Here is an 18624-nt window from a genome sequence, read left to right as displayed (position 1 = left end):
CCTGGGGGAGGAGCAGGGGTGGGAGCAGGGGGTGGGAGCAGGGGGTGGGAGCAGGCAGGGCAGCCCTTACCCCGCTAGGTCGGGTGCTGAGTGTACCCACGCTGCTGTCCCATTTCCAGCCGTGCTCTCCCAGCCCACTCCATAGTCAGCAGTGGCAAAGATGTGCTGGTCAGTGCAGCTCCTCTGGGCACTGCCCAAGCCCTGCAGGATATCCTGGGCACTCTGCTGGCACTCAGCTGGAATGAGAGCACCCTGTGAGCCACAGGGAGCCAGCACAGCCAGTGCTGAGCTCACAGCACCGCCCTTCCTCCCAACCCCTCTGCATTCATCCCCACAAGTGCACCAGGGTGAGAGAAGGGGCATGCAGAAGTCAGGGATTCAGAAAAGGATGGATATTAACAATAAAAATAGAGAGCTGTCCAATTTAGGAGTCACGATATATCCATGCCACCAACTCAGAGTGGATTAGCTGGGTACAAGTGGAGGAGAACAGAGACATCCCAACTGGCCTTGGGTAACAGTGGACCAGCACTCTGGTCCCTGGAGACATCACTGGCTTCAAACTGCCAGAGGGCAGGATTAGATGGGATATTGGGAAGGAATTCTTCCCTGTGAGGGTGGCGAGGCCCTGGCACAGGTTGCCCAGAGAAGCTGTGGCTGCCCCTGGATCCCTGGAAGTGTCCAAGGCCAGGCTGGATGGGGCTTGGAGCAGCCTGGGATAGTGGAAGGTGTCCCTGGGTGGGATGGGCTTTAAGGTCCCTCCCAATGAAAACCATTCTGGGATTCCATGATCCACTGCTTCCATAACCTCTGCTGCCTCCCCTCAGCCCCAGTTGCACCCAGACCTGCCCACTTCATCCTTCCAGGACTGTCACCTCCCCCTGTGGCAGCAGAGCCACTGTCCCTGCCCTACCTCCCCGCAGCCGGAGCTGGCGCAGCCGGGCTGTGCCCAGTGTGGTGCTGTGGCTCTCCTGGCCAGAGCCATTGTTGTACAGGTAAGGCAGGAACACCTGAGACATCCACACCCAGAACTGATCCGACCTGCAGGGGGGAAGGTGTGAGATTGGTGCAAAGTTTCAGAGACTTTGGGGCACGAACAAGCCACACTGATGTGCCCAGAGAGCCAAGGGCTTTGCAGAGACACACTCTCAGCCCAGGGATCCCCAGAGCCAGACTGGGCTGCTGGGAGCTCCCAGGGGTGTGGAAAACCAGCCGGGAAAATTTAATCCAGTTAAACTTATGTGCAGAGTGAGGAAAGGCAGACTCTGGACAAGATGTCATTTCTGGCTCTCATGACCCTGTTCATGACTATAAGTTGTGGCTGCAAATTCTGGAGACAGAGCAGCTCGTGTCTTTTCAAGCAGCTCCAGAAAGATCAACAACAACTCCCACAGCCCCTTCACACTGGGAACCTCTCTAAACCTCAGAGAAATTAAACCTTGCAATCCCCAAAGGCCCCTCTGCTCTCCAGTGGAGAACTACAGGGACAGACAGGACCTGCTGACTGCTGTGGAGCACCCAGCTCCAAATGGGCACCAAGGAACCTCTTATGGCAAAGCCTGTGGAGCACGACCCAAAAGCCAACTTCTCTGACCCCCCCAGGGGCTGGCAGGTACCTCTTGATGAGCAGGAAGTCGTTGCTTCCCAGCTGCTGTTTGATGGAGCTCTGCAGGAGGAAGGCCCGGCTGGTGCGGGAGGCGTCGCCGTAGTTGGTGAGCAGGACCACCAGCAAGAACATCATGTAGATGAGGAAATTCTGGGAAGCAGAGAGTAAAAATGGGATTGCATGGAAAGGCTGGATCCCAATCCTGCAGCAGAGCAGTGCTTTCCATGGCCATGCAACAGGATCAGACCCAGAGATGGAGAAACTGAGGCAGAAGCCAGAGCCAGGCACTCAGTGGATCCCAGCTGGACTGGGAGAACCCACACTCGGACGTGTCTCACCCCTGGGCACCAGGCAGCAGATGTCCCACCTTGAGCATCCTGTGCAGCAGTTTGACCTTCCTGGCCTCCTCCTTGGCCTGGAAGAGGGCAAATCCTTGTGGGGGCCGGACTTTGCTGATCCTCTCGGACACGTGTTCCACGCAGGGCTGCTCCACCAACGTGTCGTCCTCCTCTGGGTGCAGCCTCTTGGCAACCAGGGAGAAATAGAGGGCTTCCAGCAGCACCTGGGGCACAGGGAGAGTGCTGAACCTGCAGGGAGCTGTGCCACCTCAGCATTCCAGCAGCAGCTCCCATGGGCCCCTTGGCACAGCCAGCATGGCACAACTCCTACCTGGACCTTCAAAACCAAGTGCCACCAGCCCTCCCTCTCCTACTGCTGCTGGTGTCCACATCCTATCCTTCTGAGGGATATGGGGATGGGAGTGACCATTCAATGCACACAGTGTTCACTCTGACCTGATTTCATCATGGAAAGGGTTGTCAAGCATTGGAAGGGGCTGCCCAGGGCAGTGGTGGATTCACCATCCCTGGAAGTGTTCAAAAACCACATGAATATGGCACTTGGGGCCATGGGTTAGTGGTGAACATGGTGGTGGTGCTGGTTGATGGTTGGACTTGATCATTTTAAAGGGCTTTTCCAACCTTAACAATTCCATGACTGTGATTAGCAGCTGGACAATGTTAACTCCAGCTGTTAATTCCACGTACAGGTCTGTGCCGGTGCACTTGTGCCATCCTCACCTTCAGAGGCTCCCAGACCAGGAACGAAGCCAGAAAGCTGAATATCCCTGAGATGAGCCACATGAGGGCCACGCTGGAGGAGAAGCCCACCCCGATCCACATGGAGACGCCGGCGGAGGTGGCGAAGAGCAGGAGGCTGATGCCGTGAGCCAGGAGGGAGCACCAGGGCGGGAGCAGGCGCTTCCTGAATGTCTGGTCTGCAACTGGGAGGAGGAGGAGGAGGGAGAGTGAGTGTGAACATCACTGCAAAGGGTCCGGTGGGCACAGGAAGGGCTGAGCTCAGCACTCATCCCAGCAGAGAGCCTGCCACCAGTCCTGGGTGAGTTCAGAGGGATCATCCCACACATTTCTACGACTGATGGCTGCAGAGAGTGCAGGGAGCAGAGTAACTGGGGAAGGAGGGAGCAGAGCCTCCCCAGGGGACACTGCAGGGACTGTCACAGCACAAGTGCTGGCCCAGGGCTTACTGAGATCCAGCCTCCAAGAGAAGCTGGCAGGAAATAGCACCGATATCCCAAGCAGGGAACAACCCTTCCTAAGGCTCTATTTTATTTTCCATTTACCCCACTGTGCCCCCCCCCAAAGTGCTGTAGTGTGGGATGGGCCCTGTCCCCGCACACCCCGGGGGGCACAGCCCTGGTACCTGTCCAGGTGGACTTGGCTGATCTGCTCACTTCCCTGGGAGGAGGGGCCACGCTCTGCCCTTTGTCGTTCAGCCTCTGCATCATGACAGTCTCCACCTTCTCCCCGAACACGCTGGACCTGCCAGGCACAGGGGGAGCCTGCTGAGAGCTGTGCCACTGCTGGCTCTGTGCTGAGCAGGCTGGCACCACGGGGGCTGAACTCCAGGGCCAGCACCAGTCCTGGGACATCACACATGTCCCCAAGGCACAGACACTGCTCTGTGTCTCATGGACAAGGCCTGACAGTCCCTCCCTTCCCTTGGCCGCCCACTCTGCAGTGGCTGGTGGTCAGAGTGTCCTGGGCACAGTAACACGACAGGGATTTGGGTAGAATCTCCTTCTCCCTCCCACCAGTGCCATGAAGTGAACCCTCATCCCAGCACTTTGCCCGCAGTCCAGAAGTGCTGGAGACACAGCTGGGGCTTTAAGGGACAATCCAGGTGGTTCCTGGAAGGGTGGCAGTGCTCTCCTGGAGCTGTGGCTGTGGGGGCTGCAGGAGTCATGGCCAGCAGGAACAGAGTGACCCGTGAAAGTGTCCCAAACCCAGCTCAGTTCAGCTGGGTGGGAGGCTCTGACTCCATGGGGGCTCTGCTCCCCAAACACTCACAGGCCTGAGATCAGATCTGTTTCTGCCCTCATGTATGGCCCCAGGTCCTGGGAGTGGGAGATGCCACTGGCTCCATCCGCCAGGATCTGCCGGATCAGATCCTCATCTGGGAAAGAGAGAGCACAGACAGCGTTGGCAGGAGCTCAGCACCCAGCACCACACCAGGACACGGCTCAGCCATGTGGTGGAACTGGGGAGGAGGAGGAGGAGGGTCATGGTGATGTCCTCCTCCCTGGGACAGCCCTCCCCTGCTCTCTGCCCTCCAGTTCCTGTCTATCCCAGCTTGGCCACAGAGCTGGGCAGGGAACTGCTGGTTCAAGAGGCCAAGTTCTCCTTCTCCAGCCATGTCCAGAGGCTCTAGGACACACTGTGTCTTTGCAGCCAGTGAGGAAGTTCTGCTTGCTTGCAGCATTCCCATGGGAACACGCCTCTCCTGGCTCCCAGTCTGCTGGCGGTGTGGGACCACCCACCTCAGTCTGACGCCCACCAGGATTTCTGCTTTCCCAGACTAAAATCCCACCTAAGCAGACACAACCCTCCTCCCCTGCCCTTCAGAGTGAGGCCAGTGGTGATGGCAGCAGCTCTGTTGTTCCACCTCTGCCCTGAGCCGGGGGGGCTCACCTGAGGCCGAGAAGTACCGGGGCTGCCCCTGGTGAATCCCAAGGGACAAAGTGTCCTCCTCAGTGGCCAGTGGGGCCTCAAGCCCCAGGTGGCGGCTGGCTCGGCCTCTCTTCAGCTTCTGGATGGTGTTGCCCATGATGGAGGGGTCACTCAGCAGGTCTGGCCAGCTGAGCAGGGCCTCGCTGGAGGGCCACCGCACCAGGCTGTGGAAAAACAGGAATGGGGGCGGTCAGGAATGTGGGGAGCACAAGAAAATGAACTGTGTGGGATTGTAGAGAGAAACAGCTGTGGGAGCACAAGCCAAGCCCAGCAAAGCACAGACTAAAGTCCTGCTTGCTCCATCCCCAGAACCCCACTCACCTCTTGGAGTCCTCCAGGAACAGATCTGTTTTGGTTTGCTCAGAGAAGGCCTGCAGGGAACAGAAACGTTTCAGGAACATGACACAGGTTTGTTCCTGGTGAAAGCAGCGGGTTGGGAACATCAGGAGTCACTGAGCTGTTCTTAACCCTGGGCCCACACCTCCAGGAGCCTGCCCAGCTGTGGGGAGGGAAGCAGTTACCTCTGCCTGGAGCCCGGGGAAGGTGGGGAAGGAGCTGTCAAGGACTGAGGAATCCAGGTAGTTATCGATCTCCAGGGACTGCTGGTCTGAGTGAGTCACTGTGTGGCTGATGGAGACCTGCAGGGCACACAGGAGGGACAGAGGTGACACTGCCACTGCTGCTGAGAACAGGCACATGCCCATCCTCCACGGCCTCCCAGACACCTGTACCCACACGTGCCACAGCCAGGGCCACCCAAGTCGTCTCAGGTACAAGCTCCCACGAAGTCCCCGAGTTTGAAAGCTTTTCCTGTGTGCTCTCAGCAGCATCAGCCACATTTGCTGCTCATCACTCCCTGAGCAGCTGGCTGCAATACTTAATGGGGCTGCTAATTGTGCTTAACTAGTCGTTAAATCTCCAGCTAATCCCTTCCCAGCTGCCTCACCACAGCTCTGCTCAGCCAGCTGAGCTTAGACCCAGGGCAGACATCAGAGAGGCTCCACTGAGCAGCTCCCAGGCTCTGCCTTTGGCATTTGGGTGCCTGTCACACACTGAAATCCTGAGGGAAGAAGTGCCTGAATAGCTTCTAAAATCTGCCCTTTTGGTGCCTGGGCACTGCCAGAGTCCAGCAGTGATCTGAGCTCAGGGAGGGAGGCAGAGACCAGGGAAGGGTCTGGCCCTGGTGCAGCACAACCAGGCAAGTGCAGAGCCAGGCTGGAGGAGTGAGGTCCCAGGAAAGGCAGAATTCAGCCTCCCAAAAGCAAACCTGGTGGCCTCCCACCCATCTGAGCAACCTGCAACCAACCCCGCTCCTTACCTTGCCACGAGCCATCCGGAAGAGAAATAAAATGACCAGGTAGAGAGGGTAAACCACCACGCTGGACACCAGGCCAACAGCCACCGTGTCCACGCTGACAGGGATCAGGCTGGAAACAGCCACATTGCTGCAAGGAATTGAGAGGGATCAGAGACAGATGTCAGCAGAAGCATTTGGGGTTGTCAGGTAAGCAGACAGGAGACTGAAGTGCACAAACAGGAATTCCAGATGTGCAGAGAAGAAAATGGGCCTGAAAACCAAAATCAGACTGTCTTTGGTCATCCATCATCCATGGCCTGGTCCCAGACTCCTTAGAATGGGGAGGGCAGACTCAAGGCATAAGCAAGGAAGCTCTTCCCAGTGGATGGAAGATGTGTCCTGCCCCAATGGGACAGGCAGGGGGGCCCTGAGCAGGTTGGGACTGGGTGGGGACACACCTGAGGTGGACATTGCCCACCATACCCTTTACACACCTGAGGTGGACACTGCTCACCACACCATGCACACACCTGAGGTGGACACTGCCCACCACACCGTGCACACACCTGAGGTGGATGTTGCTCACCACACCATGCACACACCTGAGGTGGACACTGCCCACCACACCGTGCACACACCTGAGGTGGACACTGCCCACCACGCCATGCACACACCTGAGGTGGACACTGCCCACCACACCGTGCACACACCTGAGGTGGATGTTGCTCACCACGCCATGCACACACCTGAGGTGGACACTGCCCACCACACCGTGCACACACCTGAGGTGGATGTTGCTCACCACACCATGCACACACCTGAGGTGGACACTGCCCACCACACCACGCACACACCTGAGGTGGACGTTGCTCACCACACCGTACCACACGGCGTTGGCGCAGAGGAAGAGGAAGATGAGGAGGCAGCAGCAGGTGGCCCTCTGGACGCGGGTGAAGCGGGAGCGGGGTGGGCGGTCCCACAGGGACAGCCACACGTGCTTCTCGAAGAACCCGCGCTGCAGCTCCGCCACGAAGATCCGCCAGAAGCTCCTCAGCTCACTCTCACCTGGGGACAAAGTGACAGACTCAGGGTGACTGCACCACTGAGGGGACCTGGCTGGGCTGGCCACGTCCCTCCCAACAGACTGGTACTCCAGAGGTATCCACACTGCATCCACAGTGTCCCTCCGCATGCAGTGCTCATTGGGGATGAGTGGCTGGAAAAGCTGCCCAGCAGAAAAGGATCTGGGGGTGACAGTGGCTGAACATGAGCCCAGCTCTGTCCAGGTGCGCAAGAGGCCAATAGCACCTGGCTTGTACCAAAGACAGTGTGGCCACTGGCCCTGTCCCTTATGCAGGGCACTGCTGAGGTACCTCCAATCCTGGGGTCAGTTCTGGGAACCTCACAAGAAGAAATACATGGAGGGGCTGGAGTGTGTCCAAAGAAGGGAACAGAGCTGGGGAAGAGTCTGCAGCACCATGAGAGGCTGGGGGAGCTCAGCCTGGAGAAAAGGAGGGGCCCAGGTGCCAGGGGTGAGAAGGACCCAGGGGAGGTGGAGCACTCACTGGCAGCAAACACCTCCCTCTCCACCAGGCCATCGTTGTCCTCACTCTCCACTGACAGCCAGTCATTCACCAGGAAGAAATAGCTCTTGCTGCTCTGCAGGTCCCGCACGATGACGTGCTGCAGGTACCACGAGGGGCTCAGTCCTGAACGGGGAGAGACGAGGGAATATTTCACGGCACACATTCCCTGTGTGAGCCTGTGAAGCTGAGGGGGCCACAGGAGCACTGTCAGTGGGACAGCAGCATTTCTGTGCGACGTGATTGTCATCGATGGGCACTGCACAGTACCCACGAGGGAAGCATGGCACAGCCAGGTCACCCTGAGGTGACATTTATGGTCACAGCACACAGGACATTGCACTGTCTGTGTCTGGGGTGGCACCTGGCCAGTCTGTGAGGGAGACTCCATGTCCCCCAGCAATATCCCCCCAGTCCAGCAGGTCACCACAGGCCAGGTCCCCCTGTCCAGGCCCAGGACGTGGCCCCTCCATGTCCCACCTTTGTTGTCGTGCCAGATGCGGATGCGCCAGATGCTGCCCAGGCTCCGCTCCGTGGCGATCTGGAACACGTCCAGGCTGTTGCGGTGGAAGGCGTTGTCCCCATCCAGGTGTCTGTGGCCACTTTTATTGTCCACCCCATACAGGGCGATGCCCACGTGGGCCGTGGTACCTGCAGGGAAGGAAGGGGCTCTCTCAGGGAAGCCCACCCGAGGTGCAGCTGGACCCCAGCACTGCCTGTGACAGCTCTATCACAAACCCAGCCCCCAAACACAAGCCAAACTTTGTGCCTGCCTGCTGCTGGGAAAGATTCCAAACAAAGTAATGGATCCTGGAAGACAGCAAAAGGATCCATCCAAAGGGCCTACAAGGCAGGAGAGGGTCAGAAGTGAGGAACAATCTCTGCCTCTGCAACCACAGCCCAGTCAAGGAAGGCAGGATGAAGGAATTTCTCTCCTGAGTGGTTCCTTCCAGCAGCAATTGGTTGTCCCACCACAACAGCCAGTGGTGGGAGAGCATCGCCTAGTGGAAGGTGTCCCTGCCCATGTCAGGAAGTTGGAACCAGAAGGTTTTTGAGGAACCTTCCAACCCAAACCATTCTCTTGACCTGCCCCATCACCACACAATAAAAACTGGGATGCTGTGGGAAGCCCTGGACTGAAGCTGCAGCTCAGCTCTGGGCTCCGTGAGGAGCGTTCAGAGCGTGACATGCTGAGGTGGGACCTCAGGTGAACTACAGGTGTTCCCCTGGGAACCAGGCATGGGAGCAAGCTGTGGGCTCACCTGACCCTCTGCCCCAGCCCGTTTTCACCAGGATCTCGTATTTGTACATCCCGTTCTTCCCGCAGAAGGGAATCACCCCCACGCGGTTCATGTCGATCATGTCCAGCTTGTGCACGATCAGCGCAGCCACCGAGTAGGTGACAAAGCACATGGCACATGTCAGCAGCACGATGTAGTTCAGCCCTGGGCCTGGAGCCTGGAGAAAAGAGAAGTGTTGAAAGGCAAGCCCAGGAGGATCCAGCTCCCATTCCCTGCCTCCTTCCTGGCCATCACCCCGCTCACAGACGTGGCCCCGCACAGCCGGCAGCAGCAGCTGCCAGGAGCTCCCTGCTCCCACTCACGTCACAGGGACAGAGCGAGGAAGAGCCTGGATGCCCCTGGGATGCAGGGAGCAGCTGGCAGGTGCGACTCTCTGGGATCAAACAGTGCTGGGTGACAGCTGGGAGGAAAGTTTTGGCATCTCCCTAAGAGGGAGACACAGTGCGAGGTGTCCAGGCCAGGGAATAAAGCCATCTGCAAAGGTCTGTTTCCAGCCAGGATTCCCAAGCAGGGGACACAGCTTCCCCTGAGCTGTGCCCATCTGCACCTCCCAAAGGCTCCCAGATGCCTGTGCTGGTGCCAGCTTAGACATGAAGCCAACAGGAGCCTCAGGCTTTGCTCCAGGTGACGACAACCTGTTCCATGTTTGACAACACTGCACAGCCTCTGCTTTGCTGTACTCACAGGAAAGATGAACTGGACAGAGTTTGGGGGCACAAAGAGGCTGGCCCCAAAGGCTGTGAGGTGCTGGGTCAAGCACACAGCCTGGTCTGGCCTGGTCTCCTCCAGGGGGACAATTCCCTCCGTCTTCCAGCGCTTCTCCTGCTCGCTGAAGTACTGGCACAGGGATGTGTACAGCCCCAGGGTCACCTCCACTGGCGACCAGCTGAAGTGGTTGGTGATGTTCAGGTAGTACTTCTGGTTAGGATCGTCCGTTCTGGAGAAGGGAAAGAGCAAGGAGATGATTCCCCCACATTCTGGTGCAGGTGTGTCCAGGGTAAGCATCCAGCTGCAGGGGCAGGGATGCACTCACAAAGGAGGAAAAGCCCAGTGAACATGGTGTAATTTACACCCTTTGGCAGTGCAGATACTCAGGGGTTCCACAGACCACCTGAGCAGCCATCACATGCATCCACAGCACAGCCTGTGGCTGACAGGAATTACCAGGGAGGCTTCTCTTACCTGGGTGAGGTGAAGAAGGTGTAGAGCTTGTGGTCACTTCCAGCCAGGGCATCCAGGCTGATTCTCTTGGAGGCAGAGCAGTTGTGCTCATTGGGCTGGGGCTCGTGATGGAGATAGGCCATGATGAAGGGCTCGGGCTCACTGGCCAGGTAATGCTCTGTGGGGAGGGGAAGGAACAGAAGTGGCATTAAAAACCCCTGGGAGACTCAACTACAGGTCTGCTGCCAGCACTGGGGCTCAAGGAAGAGTATAAGGAATGCAGAAAGTTGTGAGAGATGCTTCTCCAGACTGCGCTCTCTCAGTGTGCACCTCAGAGGATCCCCAGGCACTGAATACCATTGGACCTGCCCGGGACAGGGACTGGACAATGCCCTCCAGGGCTAACGTGGCTCAACAGAAGGGCTGGGAAAAGCAAAAGGCTTCTCAGGGCCAGAATCCACAAGCAAGGATGACACTGGGCACTGGAGATTGTCCAGGATAGCCAGAACCTCGACCACACAGTGTGGAACCTGCTGCCAACACCTGGCATCCCTTCCCCCACCAGTTATCCCTCACACCCAGCTCTCCTCTCTCACAGGAAGAATTAACAAAGAGATGGATTTGTCTGAACTACCATTGAGGACTCTGTAGGTGAGCTGGAAGTGCAGTCCTGCTTCCCTGTTGTTGCTCTCCATGATCACAATCAGGTTCACGGACGTTCTTGCCTCGATGACTTTTGTACCAGCCACGAGATTTTTGGGGTCTGTGTTGTTTGAGACCATCACAGTGATGGCTTTTTCAGAGTCCAGGCTCCCGATGGGGATCTGCACCCCGTTGTGTGTCTGGAACTCCATGGAGGCGACCTTGGTGGACACGGTGTAGTTGCTGATGTACCCAAAAGGGAAGGGATTGGAGTCCACTTGGAACATGACTTGGATGACATCCGTCAGGTTGGAGAGAGTGGAGTTGAAGGCCTGGGGGATGGAGAACTGGCAGTTTGGTGTGTTTTCGTAGCAAAGCAAGTTAAAGGGGTCAGACCTCTTGCCTGTGGCCTTAATTTCTCCTCCCACCAGCTCAAGGGGCTCTTCGTTCAGCACCCGAGATTTCATGAGGATTCGCATCAGGCTGGAAGACAGGTTGTAGGCTTTGGGAGCCAGCAGCAAATTGTGGGAATCAGCAAGCAGCTCCTGGGGCTTGGATTCTTGTGAAATTGTATTGACAAGGTGGATTAGGTCACCTGCCAGGAGAGAAATGAAAAGGAAGTGGTAAATAGCCTGGATAACTGCTACAGTCAGGAGAACACCTGACACCTTCCCAAAGCAATCAGACAAGGCTTTCCTTGCTGTCTTCTCACTGTTCCTCTGCACATGACCTTCCCCACTGGAGTGTTCATAGCCCAGAGCTAAAAGCAAAGCTGTCAGCAGTTCCTGCAGCCTCTCTAATCTACCAGGTTTGGTGAGGAATACTTAATCACAACATGCTTGATTTCCCTCCTGTGTAGTGAAGAGAACCACCGCTCAGGAAGCAGGCAAGGAATGGATAAAACAAATGTATGTTCCTATGCTTTTGCACTATAAAGTGCACAACACTCAGAAAGGAGTGCAGAGGTAACAAGGTGTGCAGAGAAGGAGTCTCTGCTTCCCCCCAGGTCACCCAGGTGGCAATTTCCGTGCAGTGTTCCCAGATGCCCCAGTGAGGTTTGACAGCCTCCTTGGACTCCAACCAGGAAGACAAGCATCTGGAAGCCATAGCTGTTACTCATTGTTTACTAAAAAGAGAACCCCTGGAGTCTTAGTGAGCTTATTAGGAGTAATAGTGAGTTATATTAACAACTGTCAGATTTAAGCGTCCACAGAGGCAGCTGCCAAAGCCAGGACAACCCTGGGAAAAGCGCAGGGAGAAGAGAGGGCTGGGATGCCACACTCCAAATGGCAGATGCAATTTCCTAAAAATTTGGGCCGAAGCTCAAATGGCAGAGGAGGGAGCCTGAAAGCCCCCCTCGGTGTCCTCTTCCCCTGAGCCAGTCCCCTGTCCCCCACCTAGAGGACAAAGCTCACCTGTGATGTTGAGGATGTTGTCGGCAATGCCAGTTGGTGTCACCGTGCCCTGGGTGGTCTCCCCTTGCAGAATGGTCATCATGGTCTCCAGCTTGTTCAGGGTCCTTGTCAGGCATGATTTGCACACCAGCTCCTTGCTCACCACCTGCAAAGGGACCAGTGTCTGACAGAGCAGGAACACTCCAGGGAAAGCCCAGCTGGCTCAGTCCTGAGGAGACCTTTTCACTCTGGAAGTGCCCCATGCCCTGTCCAGCCCTGGGGAGGGGACAGCAGAGGCTGCCCTGCTCATACTGAGAGTGGCCAGCAAGTTGTTGGGGTTCAGCACGTCCCAAGAGTCCAAGACTCTTCCACCTCCCTCCCAGGACATTCCAAGGTGCCAATGTACAGGCAGGCAGAGGATGCCTGGCAGAGGACGCTTTTGGGTTGGAAAAAGGAATGAAGGGAGAAAATTGTTGCCCAGAAAAGCTGTGGCTACTCCATCCCTGGAATTGCTCAAGGCCAGATTGGACAGGGCTTGGAGCAACCTGATCCTTCCAACCCAAGCCATTCCAGGATTCTGATTCTAAATTGATTTCCCTGGTGTTCACTCGTAAGGACCAGGCACATCTCCCCTCTGGGGCCACACACAGAAACCAACCAGGAAGAGCTGGATAGGATTCCTCCATCCACTCCACGACCTCCAGTGGAAGCAGGATTTAGCCCCAATTGAATTCATTTCAGTGTCTAAACACTCCTGAAGGCTGTGGGAGGAATCCTGCCACTCAGGCATGATGGATGTCCCTCCCTCTGCTCCCAGATGTGTCCAAGAAACAGAATGTTCCAGCCATGGCCTGGAGCTTCCTGCGCTCTCGAGGGCTGGATGGGAGAGACTGAGGCAACACATGGAAGCTGTTACAACCCCGTTCCTAGCTCTTATTCATCTTTTTTCTTTTAATCATCATAGGATTCAGCCGTGATTCACCATATGTTTTGGTGAAGAATCAAAACAGCATCTGCAGGTCTTGAATTCCCCCTTTTCTGCTTTATTTGTAAGCTCTGAGAAGCCAGGACAGACTGTGTGAATCGGAGTCAGGAATCAGGTTCTGGGGAGGAACCACCCAAGGGCAGCTCCTACTTACGAAGGAGAACTGACCAAGAAATCTGAGATTCTTTTTTTATCCCTCCAGGAGAAACTAATTCTGATTTTTCCTCTCCCTTTTAGGTAAAATCAAAAATGTATCAGCCCTGATGGACACTTGTGCAGGAAAGGAATGTGTGAACTCCACTTGTCTCAGCCACTTGGGAAATTCTGGAGTACTATTTTCCTAAGATTTTCATTCCAACCCAGAGCACAAAGTAATCCTGGAATGTCAGCTTTTCCCATGGAATAAAAATTCTATTTCTAGATCTAAGCTTCCACAGCAAGATCAAGTCACGAGGCAGGAGGAGGTGGGAGAGACAGAAACAAACCAGTCCAGCATGTAATGGGATGTGCTGAACCCCAAACCCCGGACAAAGGGGAACAGAAAGAAGGGATTTTTGAGGTTTGCAGGCTCAAAAGCAGGGAAGGGAGCAGATCAGGATTCTGTGGGTGAGATGCAGTGCCTGTCCACCACTGACCTGCCTGCAGGGGAAACACAGCCAGGGCCAAGGTACCCAACCAGTCCGCAAAGCAAAGATTTGGGGAGGGTGGGAGGAGGAGCCAGAGCAGCCTGGCTGAGCACCAAACCCCATGTGCATTATGTAACTGGGCTCTCTTCCCTCCTAAATCCACCAGGCAGCAGCCCCAGCACCGGGAATGGGGGCTGCAAACTGCCAGGAGCACGGTGATTCCAGTGAGCAGCAGAGCAAAGCAGAGAGGGGTTTCTCATCTTGTAGGGCAGAAACAGGGCTGGGAGGAGCATCAGACCTGGGCACTGGCCCCTGGCCCAAGGCAGCTCTACTTGTGTTACTCCTGATGGGAGCCCAGTCTGTGCTCACGGATTCTGTGACTCCCCCAGTGATTTATTCCAATGCTTCTGGAGCCCCTCTGCTCTGGAGCCAGGCTGGGAGAGCTGGGCGTGTCCAGCCTGGAGAAGAGAAGGCTCTGAGGAGACCTTAGACCCTCTTCCAGTGCCTAAAGGGGCTCCAGAAGAGCTGGAGAGGGGCTTTGGACAAGGGCCTGGAGTGCCAGGACAATGGGGAATGGCTTTAAGCTGAAAGAGGGTAGATTAGATTGGATATTGGGAAGAAATTGTTCCCTTTGAGGGTGGGGAGGCCCTGGCACAGGGTGCCCAGAGAAGCTGTGGCTAACCCATCCCCTGGAAGTGCCCAAGGCCAGGTTGGACAGGACTTGGAGCACCCTGGGATAGTGGAAGGTGTCCCTGCCCATGGCAGGGGGGGGCACTGGGTGAGCTTTAAGATCCCTTCCAACCCAAACCATTCCATGATTCTCCAATTCTCCAGCCTGTGAAGGCCTCTCCTGCAGCCTCCACCTGCAGCTGCCAACCAGGACAGGTACCAGAGGAGCAGCACAGAGCTCCCAGGGGCAGAGCTGGCAGCACCCAGGACCTCACCACAGAAACCCTGACGATGCCAGCAAGTGACACCTGTCCCTGCTGTGTGTGGAGAGAGCCAGGCAAGCACAGCAAGGACTGAGGAGCTGCAGCTGGAGGCTCAGAGGTGGTGGCAGGGGACGTACCGTGCACTGCGCCAGGGCGGCCGAGATCTGCTGGATGTCATCCACCGTGTTCACCTTCAGGGAGTTCAGGGTCTCTGTGATGTTGTTGCGAGTCCAGGTCCGGAGCTCAAATTCATGCCCAGCCTCAGGTTCCAGCAGCATGGATCGCTCATACTGGGGGGTGGAAGAAAAAGCAGGAAGAGTGAGGAAGGTAGAGTGAAAAAAACAGAGTGAAGAGCAGTTGCAGAGGCTGCTGAGCTGAGCTGGAGTCACCTGCTCCCTGCACTCCACATCTCCTGCCTCTGCTTCTCCCCAGAGGGATCTAATGAGCTGGTTTTCCAGCAGAACTTCCTCAATTTCACTTCTGTTCTCCAAGCAATTATCTTAACAGCCTGGCACTCAGCAGCCGTCTAGTACCTGGAGTGCAGTCCTTATCCAGCTCAGCAGGGTGCCTGTGCCCAGGGGGAAGCTCATCCCTGCCTGGCTTCCAGGTATGCAGCAACCTCTTCCTGGGCAGGGAAACAGGAATATAGCCCCAAATTCCTGCCCTGCCTATAGAGATTGTTGTACAAAATCTGGCCCAAAAATTCTACTGGCGATTGCAAGGACTTCTGGAGGCCCCTCTTGGGCAGAACAAGCTTCGTTACCTCATTCAAGATGGTGATGAGGGCCAGAGAGTACTCAATGACCTGCTGAGGGTCCCCTTGTTTCACCAATCCCTGGAGCACGCTGTCAGTCTGATTGTAGAGCCAGTGGGAGAGGCTGGGGAACCCCTCGGGGAGGCCAATTTCAATGGAGCTGCAAGGAAAGAGGGATTTGGGTGAAGTGCAGACTGGGCTGGGAGGGAGAGGAGGGGAGGCAGGTGGGTGACCCACAAAAGCACCACTGCTGCTGCCATGGTGCCCCATTTGCATGAGAAACACCAAGGACCTGCAGCCTGACTCCTCACTGGCCCAGCCCTGGGACTCCATGATCCCAGGAGTCTTTTCCCACTTAGCAGTTCCACGACTCTGTGGCAGCAGTAACTCCTGGGAAAACCTCCCCCTCCAGCAATGACCCACAAAGCCTGGAATTCTGTCTGCACTTCTGCTGAGCCTCCCCTCCCCTTCCTGCCAACAGCCTCTTGCAGGAGGCAAACCCTTCACCCAGGATCAGGACAGGGACCCGCTGGCCAAGCCATGAGCCTGGGATTTGGGAGCTGAGGCTGGACACGGGGCCGAGGGAAAGCCCAGCCTGCCAGCAGCATCTTACCGGTTCACAGCCACCACGGTGGCTCCCAGCTGGTCCTGCACCCGCACGGCCACGGACACCTGGAAGCCGCTCTCGTGGAAGCCGGGGGGCAGGAAGGCCCCGTGCTCGGCCCGGCTGCCCTTGTACACGCAGAACTCGTGGAAGTGGCCGGGGCGGTGGCGCGAGGCCAGCAGGATGTACACCAGCGGCCCCTCGGCGTCCTCTGTGTCCCGCCAGCCTGCAAGGAAACCCCACAGGGCTCTGACAGGGGCATGGGGAGCTGCAGACACCACCCCAAAGGAGCTGGCACTGCCCCCTCCCACCCCTGGGGTGTCCCATCCCGCTCAGCCCTTCAGCATGGATGGAGTTTGGAGCTGAAGACTGACAAGGGACAAGATGGTCTTTAAAGACCCTTCCAACGCAAACCATTCCAGGATTCTCTGATGGTTCTATGGACCTGCCCTTGCTGCTGTCCCAGCAGGGGTCCCCTGCTCTGGCAGACTGTCCCCACAATGAGGACAGCACAAGGACTCCACCAGGCTGGAGGGGTGTCTTCATTCTCTCTGAATTTTTGTGATGTTTAGGAGTTTCTCCCTGGGTGTTTGGGTTCTGTAACATTTAAAGGGATTATGAAAAATTCATGATCAAAATAACAAGGGGGAATAACTGCTGAGGCTGGGAACAGCACTGACAAAGGCCACAGCATCTGTACAAGTCCTGACATTAGACAGAGGCTCAGCTCTCCGGCAGTTCAGCCTCTCAGGAACAACTGAGCCCAGGACAAAATCTGCACAAAGGTTTCCTTGAAGCTCCCAGGAATTATGGTGACTTTCATGGGAGCTGGGCAGTTGGGAAATTCATTGTGTTCGCCAGTGAGCCCCAGTGAAGGTGCTGGCACTGCCACTGTGTCCTGCCTCTGTCACTTCAGCTTAAAAACAATCACTAAGAGCTGAAATTCCCACCATTCCAAAGAAGAATTGATTCCAGCATTATTCTGGATAGCTCAAAACATACCGAAGTTACAACCACATCACCCTAAACACATTTCTGCTGCTCCCCCAGTTTGGTGCCCAGCCCCCTGGAAGCAGCAAGATTCATCTCCTCCCAGCGTGGCTTCCCGGCACTGTGCACAAAGAGCTCTAATCTCTAACCCTGATCATTTGGGGAAATCTGGTTTCCAGAGGCACTTAGTCCTTGGCCCAAGGCTACGGGACATCAGCCAGGCCACTTTTCCAAAGCTGGGCTCACTGTTGCTGTCTCTGCAGCTGGTTGGGAAGGTGACGGTGGTGGGAACATCCAGCCCACACGGCAGAGACAGCCCCACTGCTTCATCTTTTGATTCTTTCCACATACCGTGACTCAGTTTTGGGCACCATCTTCTTTTTCCTGCACTGAAATACCAGTCCCTTCCACAAGAACTGGTCTGGCCTGGATATCACCATTCACCTACATGAGTTAGGAATTTTTAAACTGCCTGCCTGCCACAGTGAGTTTGAGAGCTCCACAATTTGGGCCCACAAAGCTGCTCATGGTCCAAACCACTGCTGAGCCCAGTCCTGACCAACATTGCCCTGGGGTAGGAGTTTGGGGTGGAGGGAACATCTGTGGGAAGAGCAGCTGGTCATGAGGAGCAGGAGGGGCTGGCAGGTGCTCTCACCTGCACACTCAAAGTGCACCTTTGTCACCAGCGCCCTGAGGGGTCCCTTGGGGGACAGGCGGCAGGACCCCCCCACAGGGGGTTGGTTGGGCAGCAGGTCGATGGAGGCGAAGCCTTCCTCCCCCGTGGTGAGGTCTGTGATGTGCAGAGTGAAGGTGTATCCCTCGCCATCTCTCAGGGCTCCTTGCCTCAGGACCAGGTTCATCCCCGTGTCGCCAGTGGACGTGGTTGTTTTGTCCAGGATGAGGGACTTGTTCTTAAAGCTGTGAGCTGCCCACCTCTGCAGGGATGGACAGGGGAAAGACAGGAGAGGTTTGGTTTGAAGCTGAAGTTATGTCCTTAAAATGTTTTCAGATTGAGTCTTTTATAAAAAGTAACAGATTTCTAGTGGGAGCGTCTGCCAAATTTGCAGTTGATAATTCAGCTTTAGTCTTGTGTGCTACAGCAACAAGAACTGGAACCTTTCCAAAATGTCTGGTGGGAATATTTCCACTGTGAGATCTACTTTAGTTTCTGGGATTACATCACCCTCCGACAGAATATTTCATAATACAGAGTACAAAACACAGGAAATAAATGAAGCACTGGTGGAGTCTCCATGGGATACTGTGTTTTATATGCTTCAAGCTGAACGTGGCCTGGGTGGTTACCGTTAATAGCACAAACCTACGACTGTGATAACAGGAGAAACAGTGAGATAACCAGGAAGAAAATGCCAGGCAAGGACATGCTGGGCTTGCTGGGAGCAACAGGACTTCCAGTTCTGAGACCTGCTTCACTCCACAGGCTGCAATGGAAGCTGGAATTAGAGGAGGGCACAAGAGGAGAGACTGAACCACCTCTGCTTGAGCTGCCAGAATAATGGGCAAAATGCCAACCAGCAGGGAGAAAAACCACTTCACTTTACAGATCTCTTATAGGGAAAAAAAAGTGGCTTTTGTGTGGAAAGGGCTAGCCACTCATGGCTCTGGCTTAGAAATGACCCCACAAGGACTCAGCCAGAACCACCTGCAACTGCTTGTGGCCAGAAATTGCTTCCCCTCCTTGTCTCTCTGGCAGATTTAT

The 18624-nt window shown here is 55.8% G+C and overlaps 1 protein-coding gene across 1 annotated transcript in view; it reads right to left on the bottom strand.

Annotated features, from left to right (window-relative positions):
- PKD1 (polycystin 1, transient receptor potential channel interacting) overlaps positions 1-18624 on the bottom strand; it is a 39550-nt gene that overhangs the window by 5415 nt on the left and 15511 nt on the right. The window contains exons 13-35 of the mRNA XM_017734267.1: positions 17560-17839; positions 15924-16140; positions 15320-15470; positions 14694-14846; positions 12035-12179; positions 10612-11214; positions 9999-10155; positions 9501-9753; positions 8778-8973; positions 7996-8166; positions 7498-7641; positions 6787-6997; positions 5954-6080; positions 5157-5273; positions 4957-5006; positions 4597-4799; positions 3976-4081; positions 3329-3447; positions 2686-2888; positions 1974-2168; positions 1617-1756; positions 914-1041; positions 71-236 (exon numbers count right to left, since the gene is read on the bottom strand). Of these exons, the coding sequence (XP_017589756.1) occupies positions 71-236; positions 914-1041; positions 1617-1756; positions 1974-2168; positions 2686-2888; positions 3329-3447; positions 3976-4081; positions 4597-4799; positions 4957-5006; positions 5157-5273; positions 5954-6080; positions 6787-6997; positions 7498-7641; positions 7996-8166; positions 8778-8973; positions 9501-9753; positions 9999-10155; positions 10612-11214; positions 12035-12179; positions 14694-14846; positions 15320-15470; positions 15924-16140; positions 17560-17839 (4235 nt within the window). The remainder of the gene's footprint in view (positions 1-70; positions 237-913; positions 1042-1616; positions 1757-1973; positions 2169-2685; positions 2889-3328; positions 3448-3975; positions 4082-4596; positions 4800-4956; positions 5007-5156; positions 5274-5953; positions 6081-6786; positions 6998-7497; positions 7642-7995; positions 8167-8777; positions 8974-9500; positions 9754-9998; positions 10156-10611; positions 11215-12034; positions 12180-14693; positions 14847-15319; positions 15471-15923; positions 16141-17559; positions 17840-18624) is intronic.

The sequence above is a fragment of the Corvus brachyrhynchos genome, unplaced genomic scaffold, assembly GCF_000691975.1.
Source record: "Corvus brachyrhynchos isolate BGI_N302 unplaced genomic scaffold, ASM69197v1 scaffold5, whole genome shotgun sequence".
NCBI classification, from domain to species: Eukaryota; Metazoa; Chordata; class Aves; order Passeriformes; family Corvidae; genus Corvus; species Corvus brachyrhynchos.
This window is presented reverse-complemented; position numbering and strand designations above follow the sequence as displayed.